The sequence below is a fragment of the Ursus americanus genome, chromosome 17 (assembly GCF_024610735.1).
Source record: "Ursus americanus isolate L20-20 chromosome 17, mUrsAme1.1.p, whole genome shotgun sequence".
In the NCBI taxonomy this organism is placed as follows: domain Eukaryota; kingdom Metazoa; phylum Chordata; class Mammalia; order Carnivora; family Ursidae; genus Ursus; species Ursus americanus.
The window spans coordinates 55,495,519-55,506,028 of record NC_142143.1 but is presented as its reverse complement, the minus strand read 5'-3'; the positions used below and the strand labels follow the sequence as shown (position 1 = coordinate 55,506,028).

The 10,510-nt window shown below is 62.8% G+C and overlaps 1 protein-coding gene across 1 annotated transcript; it reads left to right on the top strand.

The window, feature by feature from the left end:
- Nucleotides 1-680: 680 nt before the first annotated feature.
- Nucleotides 681-10,141, top strand: NXPH4 (neurexophilin 4). Its single transcript, XM_045789956.2, has 2 exons — nt 681-863; nt 8,570-10,141. The coding sequence occupies exons 1-2, from the start codon at nt 807-809 to the stop codon at nt 9,422-9,424; spliced, it is 912 nt and encodes a 303-aa protein (XP_045645912.1). The 5' UTR covers nt 681-806; the 3' UTR covers nt 9,425-10,141.
- Nucleotides 10,142-10,510: the final 369 nt, after the last annotated feature.

Sequence of the window (10,510 nt, the reverse complement as noted above, 5' to 3'; positions counted from 1 at the left end):
AGTGGATGGCCGGTCCAGCAGAAGGGGCCGGAGCCCGCGGAGGTGCCTTGGGGGCCGGGGTGGGGGAAGCGGGCGCCGTTTGTCAGCCCTATTGACAGACGTGATGGGGTTTCCGTCCGTGATCAATGATTCTCATCTCCGGGCCGAATGAGCCGCGGGGCGCCCATCCATCCCCGTCAGCGCCGCGCGGCCGCAGCCGCCCGAGGCCCCGCCCGCCCTCACCTCGGCCCCTGCCCTGCTCCTGCCCCGGACCCACCTTAGCCTGGAGCCTAGAAGGGGCCCGGAACACCGAGGGACCCTGGTCTTGTGGGGCCGCTGAGCCTCGCTGGGCTCCTGCTCCGCCGTGCACCCCTTCGGGAACAGGGTCCCAGAGCCTCGAGCCCCACGCCCTGCCCCATTCCTCGTCGGTGCACAAACGTAGCCCCTCGGGTACACGACCCCTAGGCCCCGCAGCCCTCTGCGCTTCGCACCTGGGCCGGGGGCGTGTCCGGGGCGTGTCGGGGTGAAAGTCACCTTCGGTGCCCCCAGCTGGGCGGGAGGGGGCGCGCGGGGCGCGGCCGGGATTGGAGCGACGCGGAGCCCCGCCCCCCCCGCCCGCCCGAGTCCGACCCAACTTTCTCCCCCGCCCGCGCCCCGCCCCCAGCGCCGAGCTCCGCTCCTCTCGCTCAGTCCGCGCGGGCCGCGCCGCCTGCTCCCGCCGCTCCGGCAGCCACCCCACGGCGCGCCAGCCAGGGCCCCTCGCCCCCAAGCCCGGCTCCGGCCTGCCCGGGACCCGTCCCGCCCGCCCCGCTCCGCGGCCCGGGAAGATGAGGCTGCTCCCGGAATGGCTTCTCTTGCTCTTTGGTCCGTGGCTCCTGAGGAAGGTAAGGGCAAGCTGGGCTGGAGCGGGAGCGCCGGGGTCCGGGACGCAAAGGTCCCAGAGTGCGAGGGGCTCCGTGCGCCCGCCCCGCCCCCCGCGCGGAGCGTCCCAACTTTGCGCGGCGCTGGGGGCGCGGACAGACAGACTCCCCGATCCAGGACAGGTGCTCTCCCAGCCCAAGTTGGCTGAGGGGTGGGGGTGGGTGCCGGGGTGGAGGCCCGACTTGGATCTGGCTCCCGGCTTGGCGGGGGAGGGGACGAAGCCCGACCCGCGAGTGCGCCAGACTGAGCGGGAGTGCGAGACAGACAGACAAGCCAGCAGGGTGTCAGCCTTGCCGTCTTTCCTCGCCAACCTCGCTCGCCTTCCGTGCTGTCTGTCCTTCCACCCCTCCACCCCGCCTTCCCATCTCTCTTCTCCGCACTTGTCACAATGCCAGGTGGGCACTGTGTTCCGAGCATACACGACCCGAACACAAGCGCGCACACAGATTCGGCCGAACTTGGCTAGATCTCCCATCACATTTCCCGCGGAGACACCTTCTCCCCTGCACAAACCTCACAGACACACCCCTCTCTCGCGCCCAGCTGATGAGGGTGGGGGCTGTCTGGAAGGGGAGTCTCTCTTCCTGTGCTCTCCTTGCTCCCACATCCCACGGCTGCCTCTTTTCCCCCAGGCTCTGGGGCCAGGACCAAGGCTGAGGAGGCCCAGATTTGAGCTGCCTCCCTCCCAACTTGGAAGCTTCAACTCCTGAACGCAGTGTGCTCCTATGTGCTGGTGTGGGGTGTGGGTCAGCATGTGCACCTGTGTGCACGTGTGTCTGGGGCACCCAGGCTTGGGTATCTAGTGCTGAGGTGCAGGGCGCATGTGTAAGCTAGTGTGGTGTGTGGCGTTGGCTTGGAAGGGGTGAGTGCAAGCGCCTGCTTCACAGTGCCCTGCTGTGTGACCCGCGATGGGGGCCTAGGCCCTGGACCCCGGCGGCTCCTTTCATCACCTCCTTGCCCCTGCCTGTGACTTTTCTGTTTCCTGCACCCTGACTGTGACTTACCTAGCTTGGGGGCAGGCAGGTAGCTTCCTAAACCCCTACTCCCTGCACCCCAGCCCCTAGCCCCCGCGGCATCTGGAAGGGGTGTAGTCCCCCTACCTTTCCCCTGCCAACACTTGGACCCCACCTGCTCATTGAAATGGAACTCAGCAACTCCAGCAGGGTAGGGGCTGCCCTTGTGAAGCTGGGGATTGAGCTTCCCGATTCTCCCAAATGCGCCTGGTGACCTTGAGGGGCTGGAATGTGGGAAGAGGGGCCCCCTCCACAAAACTGCTTCCACTGGCAGGAGCTCCCTTCGGACTCGCTGCCCAGCTCTGCCCTTAGCGTCCTGCAGGAAGGGGCCTGGGCCCCACAAGCCTTCTGTGTCTGCGAAGGCCTGGGGGAGAGGAGGTAAGGATGCTACCCCCTTGCCCCTCCTTTGTACTTCCTCCCCACTCTCCTCTCCACTCTCCCCATCAAGTAAACTCCCCCGTGGACAGATCTGGTTTAATTTCCTTTGCCCCCTGAAGGGGAATGAAACATCTGGTGGAGACTTGAAGGCAAGTAAGGCTGAGGATGTGAGCGATGGGGATCTATCTGAGCGTGTGTGAGCTGCAGCTGTGGGTCTCTGTGTTGGAGTCGGTGGGTGAGAGTGTATCTGCCGTTTAGTCCAGCTTGTGTGCAAGTGAGAATCTGTGTTGACACTCGTGTAAGGACTGTGCGTGTGTGCATCAGTGTAATCATACAGCAGAGTGTGTGTAGAGAAGTGTTTGTGTATCCAAGTACCTATCTGTGTGTGCTTGTGTGCACTTGGGAGTGCAGTGTGGGCACATGTGCGTGTCCCACGGTGGGTCTCCAAGTGCATTTGTGTGCTGGGCCGCATGTGTTGCCTGTAGGTAAGTCTCCCGGGTTTGTGAGTGTCTGTGTGCTTGTGGTTTGGAGTGCCTTCGAGTGTGGGTTTGGGATTGTGTTCATGTATCCGAGTGTGGCTTATATGTGTGTGCGCTCAGGGCTGTCTCAGTGCCAGGCCTGGTAGTATGTTGACATGGTAAGAGGCTGGTGGGGGACAATTTACAAGGTAGCTCTTTGGAAAACCCTAGTTGTCCAACGCTAACAACCCTGCCTCCCCCACACACACACCTGCCCCTTCTCCTGGGCCTGGGACTCCTGGCTTCTGCTGCCCATGGGGCTGTGGCCTCTTCGCCAGACCTTCTTCAGGATCTTTCTGATAAGGTCTCTGACTCCTCTCCCCCCTCTGTCTCTTGTCTTCCCCACCCCTTGCCAAAGCAGCTGCCTACTGGGAGAAGCAGCAGGCGATCAATAGTCACTAATCACTAATCACTAATTACTAATTAGCTGGGGGAGGGCAGGGGCGGGGCCCTGTGGGACCTCCCAGCTCTATCCAGCCTCAGGGAAGGATTAGGCGTAAGCGAGACTCTCAGAGCTGGCGGGCCCCAGACCTGCATCTAGCCACCTCCTCCTGCCTCATACCCCTCTCCAGCCCCCCCTCCCCCGCTAATCTCTGGCTGGGCCACTTAGGCACGTGCAGCCTGGGCTAGGGCCCAGAGCTTGGCGGGGATTTGGGGGTAATCAGGGGCCGCAGCTGGGCCAGGGGCACAGGAGAAGGGGGGCGCTGTGACAGCTCCCTTGGGCCAGAGCCTGCATGTATGAGAGAGGTACCCGTTGGAAAGGAGAATTTAGAGGGTCATGGGTTGGGGTGGGGGAGGAACTGGAGATCCAGGACTGGGTGATTGGGGAAGAGGTGAGGTAATTGGGAGACAGAAACAAGGTAATGAAGGGTCACTGGGGTCAGAGTCGAGGTCACTGGGAAGGGGAGAGATAAATGTTGAAAAAGACCAGGTAAGTGGAGGGGGCATCCCAGGGCTCAGAGATGAAGTCATTGTCAAGGAGATGGGGAACTTTGAACAGAGCGCTGCAACTCCACATGGGTGGGGTCTAGGAAGGGGACAGGGTAACAGAGAGGGCAGGGTCAAGGGGTAGGGGTCCCAGGGCTCAAGCACGGCCGGCGCAGCGGGGAGTCGCGGGGGGTGGGAATGGGGAGCAGGGAGCGCTGCCTTGAGCGCTAGAAATTGGCGAGTCTCCCCCTCTCCCTCTCCTGCCCCTCCTCCACCTCCACCCCGCCCACTCCCCCTCCGGCTCCGGCTTCGGGAAATTACATCCCCGCTCCGCGGCTCTCCCCCCCCCCCCACCGCGCCCCGGAGCCCGCGCCTTTATAGGCACATTTATTGCAATAATAAAGTGAGGCGCGGGGCGGGGGGCGGGGGGCGGCCGTTCCCGGGGGGACCGCGCCGGCTCTAGGAAGCAGGGAAATAAAATAAAATAAAATAAAATCAAAATTCAGATAACGGTGAGCCTTGCGCTGCAGGCCTCGAGCAGGCGGGCAGGCGGGGCTGAGGGGGAGGGGGTGCCCGGCCCAAGGGCAGAGCCCGCCCCACCAGCGGTCCCCGCCCCCTCACGCTATAGTGGGGTCTGGAAGGAGGTATCTTCGCTTCCACCTGCCTGGCCCCCTCCCATAGCCTAATCCTGCCCTTCTTCTGCCTTTTCCCCTGACTTGTCCCCATACCTGTCCTCAGCTCCTGTCTCCATCCCTGTCTCCCATCTCCTTCCTTGTCCCCCATCACCCATTCCAGTCCCCATTCACATTGGCCATCCCCATCTCCTGGGTCCCTGCATCCCTCAGCACCCCTGTTCCTGCCCAGTAACCACTCCCCATCTCCCATTTCTGTTCCTGCCCCCATCTGCTCCCCATCCCCATCTTCCTGTTCCTATCCCACTCTCAGTCCTGCCTGCTGTCCCCAGTGCCCATCCCTCATCCACCATCCCTGTCCTCCTTCATCCCCATTTTGGTTCCCATTCCATTCTCCACCCCTCTTCATTCCCCCAGTTCCTACCCTACATCCCTACGTACCCTATCTACATCCCTGTCTCTGCCCGGTGCCTGTCCACCATGCATGATCTCCTCTCCATCCCTGTTCCCATGCCTATCCCTGTTCCATTCTTATCTCTGCACCACATACCTGTGCCTGCTGAGTCCCAAACCCCAGTCCCCCTCTCTCTCCATCCCAGCCTTCACCCCAACCTCTCCTGTCCACCCGCCCCTGTCCTTACCCCCCTCTCTGTCCCTGGTTCCCCACCAGACCCCATCTGTTCCACCCCGCCCAGTCTGCGGTGGCCCCCACCCCCACCCTTTGCTAGGTACAAGGGCTTAATACGCTATTCCCTGCCCTTCCCCAGCCCAGGCCTGTAGCACTGTTCCTTCCCCAACCACAGGGTGCCGTTCCCTTCCCCCGGTCCGGAATCCTGAGCGGCCCCACCTGACCCACGCAGCCGGAGAGAAGCCAGGGACTGGTTTGGAGGCCTGGGGGGAGGTGCGTCCTGCAATGCGGCTGGGGGGGCCGACAGCCTAAACCTCCCCCCTTTCCCCCGCGGTCCCATCCCGAAAAAGCCCCCCACACACACACACACAGTGGAGTTTGTTCGGCAGCAAGAGGCAGCCTCAACTCCCCTCCATTGCGTGGGCTCAGTGCCTTAGGGGCAAAGCGTTCCTGGCTGGGCTCCCGCCCCGCATGGGCCTGGAGGCACCGGGTGAGGAGCCCCCCCCCCCCCACCCCCGCCTGCCACCAAGCACCTCCGCCCCCTGCACCGACAGCCAGACTAGCCTCTCCCCTCGGCAAATGTCACCGCGCCCAATTAGCTTAATTAAACCAGCTCTGGAGCGAGGGGGACCCCTCCTCGGACAACACCCTGCTCCCACTCTCAGTCAGAGGGGGGGAGGGACAGCACCATGGATCTGGGGAAAGAGGGGCTCCTTTATCACCCTGCTTTCCCTCATTCCCACCGCACCCACAGATGGAGACAGCCTGAAGGATAGAGGGAAAGAACCAAGAGAGATAGACAGAAACAGGGAGAAAAACAGAATTACGGAAGGAGAAAATTCGAGACAGAGTGAGGGACTGAGAGAAGAGTCGCAGAGAGAGATGGAAAAACAGTGAAAGAGGGAGCGCGCGCAAGAGAGAGGGAGAGTGAGCGTGCAAGCGAGGAAGCCAGAGGGAGGATTTGATTTTATTATATTCCATGTTCCCATTTCTCGGCTCGTTTCCTCACAGACTCTTACCCCTCCCTGTCCGAGCTCCCCCCAAGGTCGCTTTGGCCGCCCCCCCAACTCTTCCCTTTTATCTTGGCAGTCTCCTGCAGCGGGTGGGGGTGCGGGTGCCCAAAGCCCAGGGATTTGCCGGGATCAGAGAAGCGCAGACAGCAATTTGTCTGGGATCGCTGGGCGGTGGGGGCAGGGGGGAGACCCCCAGCACCCCTCACCACCCAGACAAACCTCCTTCCCTCTCCCAGCCCCAGCCTGCGAGGAGTCTCTGGACTGAAGCAGCCCTTGACAAGTCCTGGGCTGGGTGCAGGACAACGAGTGCTGCGGGCGTGTACTGGGAGGGGGTGTCTCAGAGGCATTTGGGGTCATAAGAGCAGGTGACTGGAGACTGACAGATGCCCCTGGAAAGGCAGTGTTGGGCCCAGAAGGGTGAGGAGATGAGGAGTCAGAGTTCAAATGACTCCCCCTTTCTTTGACTTTCCCTGGAAGCTTTATGCACTCCCTTCCTCCAATGACCCCCCTGAGGCTCAGGCCCTGCCCTCTCCAAGCTCACCTCCTCGGAGGCCTGCCTTGCCCCCGGACCCTCCTTTCCCCCCACGGTGGCCTGGGACCCTTCCCACCGTCCTTCTCAGGCCCACCCTCCTGGTGTTAGCTGCCAGCTCAAGCTTGTCTGTCTGAGTCAATCACTCCTGCCGCCCCCGCCCCCCTCACCTGAGCTGGGAGGAGGGATGGACGGGAGGAGGAATGAGGGGGGCGATAAATATGTATGACGAGCGGGTGGCGGCAGCATTAATAACCCGGGATCGCAGCGCTGCGGGGATGGGGACCAGGCGGTGGAGATTCTAGCCAAGCAGCTTGACTCTGGCATTCCTGTCCCTTGTGCACTCACGGTGTGTACACAAGGTGTGTGCAAACACGGGGGGGGGCACCCATGCTGCCAGGCCTCTTTACCTTCCCAAAGCTCAGCCTGCGGGCCAGTGCGGACCCCCAGGGACCATTCAGGTACAACTCACACAAATGCAGCCCCCGGGGAACGGCCGCACTGGTGCTATCATTGTGCGTATGCTGACGCACACCCTTGAGAAAGAGCTTGACACATGGACAGAGGATGACAGGAGCTCACACAGGAAAAGTAACACCTCCAGCGAACCAGACACAGCCAACCCAGGCCTACACCTACACCAGTCACACAGACACAACCACCACAAACTGACAGCCTCCCTCGGACCCACACACCGACACACACAGCCAGCCCAGGCGCATATACAACCCAGGCATACGCACATAGCCCCCCCAGACTGACACAACAGACAGCACCACAAGCTGACACACACACACACACACAGGCTCCTCAGCCTCATACATATACACACACACACAACCACACAACCACTGTGCACAGCCACTCCAGGCAGACACACACAGCCATAACCACAGGTTGAGACACGCATGTATGCGCACACACGCTCTCACACACACCATCTCTCCAGGTACACAGATACGTACACCCAACCCCGGGCTCCAGAAACACCACCACCGCAGGCTGACACACACACTACTCCCTCCCCACAGTGTGACCGTCCACAGCGAGGGCCACACTACACGGCCACGGCTAACAGTCTGACTGATACACTCTGACACTCACGGCGCCTCTCCCTCCCGCTCCCCTCGCTGGAGCGGCATCACCATATTTCTTCCTCTGGCTCTCACGCGTCTCCACTCCCGGCCACCCCCCACCCCACCCCACCCGCCCCGGATAATTGATGGCCCGGGCCTGGCCCCGCCGCTCCCGCCTCTCGATCCATCTTGTACTCGCGCCCGCGCTGTCTCCCAGATCGGCGGCCACCTGAGACAGGCGGAGACGGCTGAGGGCGGGCAGGGGCGGTCCCCGGCCCCCTCCAAGCCCGGGGAAGGACCACTAGGCGGCCTCCCCCACAGCAGGAGTGCCGGAGGTGCAGCGGGCTGCCCGCGGAGTCCCCGAGCCTCGACCCACAGCACCGAGACGCTCGGGGCTCTTGGCTCAATGGGTTTCGCGGGCCCCTCCCCGCAAGGAAGTAGAGGCTGAGGCCTGGGTGGGGGCTTTAGTCTCCGCGGAGGTGTTGGGAGGTCTTCACTTCTGTCTTGATGCTGGATGTTGACAGCGGTCATGGCCTGGCCTGCCCGAGTCCAGCTCCTCCCTGGTCCACCATTACTGGGAACCAAGCAGGTTCCAGGCCAGGGGAGCCGCAGCCCCGGGCCAGAGCTCCACTCCCTATTCAGTCAAACCCGCAGGGGCTTTGGCTTTTTTTCCTTTCTCAGCTCACATCGGAGTTCTCTGAGAACACAAGGACTCTCGGTGTCATTTCACAGGTGTAGAAACCGAGCACTGGTCAGTGACTTGGCCGAGAGCACAGAGGTCGAAAGGGCGCAGGCCTGCACCAGTATACGCTCCCGGAACCACTGCTGTGGATGCCCAGTTCCCTTTGGGCTCCTAGCGGCTGGGGAAAGGGGCGGGCCGGGTGCGGGGCGGCGGGGCCCTGGGATGGGCAGGCACAACCCCAGCGTCTCTCTCCTGCTCCTTCTTCGTCCACAGGCCGTCAGTGCCCAGATACCACCGTCCGGGAGGCCGCAGTACCTGGAGCTGCGCCCCGCCGCGGCCAGAGGGGGCGCCCCTGGCCAGCAGCTCCCCGTGCCGAGGTCTTCCCACGGCCTCGGCGCCGGCCGCGCCTGGAGCTGGGCCTGGCCGGCTAACCACACCGGAGCCCTGGCCCGGGCGGGGGCGCTGCCTGCGCCGCGCACCAAGAGGAAGCCGTCTATCAAAGCGGCCCGCGCTAAAAAGATCTTTGGCTGGGGGGACTTCTACTTCCGGGTACACACCCTCAAGTTCTCGCTGCTGGTGACCGGCAAGATCGTGGACCACGTGAACGGCACCTTCAGCGTGTACTTCCGCCACAACTCGTCTAGCCTGGGCAACCTCAGCGTCAGTATCGTGCCGCCCTCCAAGCGTGTCGAGTTCGGGGGCGTCTGGCTGCCGGGGCCGGCTCCCCACCCGCTGCAGTCTACGCTGGCCCTGGAAGGGGTGCTCCCGGGGCTGGGGCCCCCGCTGGGGATAGCGGCCGCGGGACCCGGGCTAGGAGGGACCCTCGGGGGCGCGCTGGCGGGCCCATTCGGGGGCGCGCTGGGAGTGCCCGGGACCAAAGAGTCTCGCGCTTTCAACTGCCACGTGGAGTATGAGAAGACAAACCGCGCGCGCAAGCACCGCCCGTGCCTGTACGACCCATCGCAGGTGTGCTTCACCGAGCACACGCAGAGCCAGGCCGCCTGGCTCTGCGCCAAGCCCTTCAAAGTCATCTGCATCTTCGTCTCCTTCCTCAGCTTTGACTACAAACTGGTGCAGAAGGTGTGCCCAGACTATAACTTCCAGAGTGAGCACCCTTACTTCGGGTAGCGCGCCGCGCCCTCGCCTGGGCCCTAAGCTTCCCTCCAAATCCCGGCCTCCCTAAGTGGGACCCCACCCTGTTCCCCGCAGCTCCAGTGGCCACGTGCACCCCTTCCATTCCGAGGGCGAAAGGAACAACCCTCCCGGGAACCATCAGCCAGTAGCCGGCGTAGGTCCACCCTTTCCCTTATGGGGAGTGCCCACCGAGGCAGTGTGTGTGGGGGCGTAGCCCCCTCCGCTAGCTCCCAAAGTGCAGAGGCTGGAGCGCAGGCCTAGAATAGGCGGGGCTTGGCGGCGGTCCCAGCGTCCCTCACGTCTGCAGTGGGTCCCCCTCATGCCCCAGGCGCTGGGCTGGGCATTCCCTTTGTCCGCATCTTAAATGACGCCTGGCCTGGCACCCTCGTCGCACCCTTTCTTACCCCCAGGCGCTTGTCCTCCTGTTCCACCCTGTCCCCACGTAAAGACTGTGAGGCCTATAAATTGCGGCCTATCCCCAACCCCTTCTGCCTGCCGGTATGCCTGTCCGCCTTTCCCCAAACCCTAATTAGGGTAGCGGGAGCAGAACTCCTGGGCCTAGGCGATCCACTGGGCCCCTGCCCTCTGCCCGCCTCCCTCCCATCCCTGCAGTCCTGCTCCACCTGCCCCTTTCCGGCTGCTTCCTCTTGGTGATATTTTTTCTACGCCAAAACAGACGGGAAAGGGAACAAAATAAAGTGAAATCCAATACGTGTCTGTGTGAGAGACCTTTGTAGGGAAGAGGGGTGGTGGTATGGGTTTAAGGGTGGCAGAAACCGGGCCAGGGCCTCCTCCCTCGGCGGCTCGTGGAAACTGAGGCAACTATTGACGGAGCTAGGACCTTGGAGGTCATCCAAGACCGATCAGAGAGAGCCGAGGGGGACCCTCACGGTAGGCGCTCTGGCTGAGGTGGGGATTTTCTCCCAGAGGCGGGCGACGTGAAGCTGCGGCAGATCGAGTGGGGAGGAGACCTGAAAGGGGTCTACCAGCGGACTGTTTGAGACGACTTGGGGGAGGAGGTAGAAGGCCCTGAAATGGGATGGAGTTGCAGGGACAGCGTAGGCAGAGCGCTGACAACCT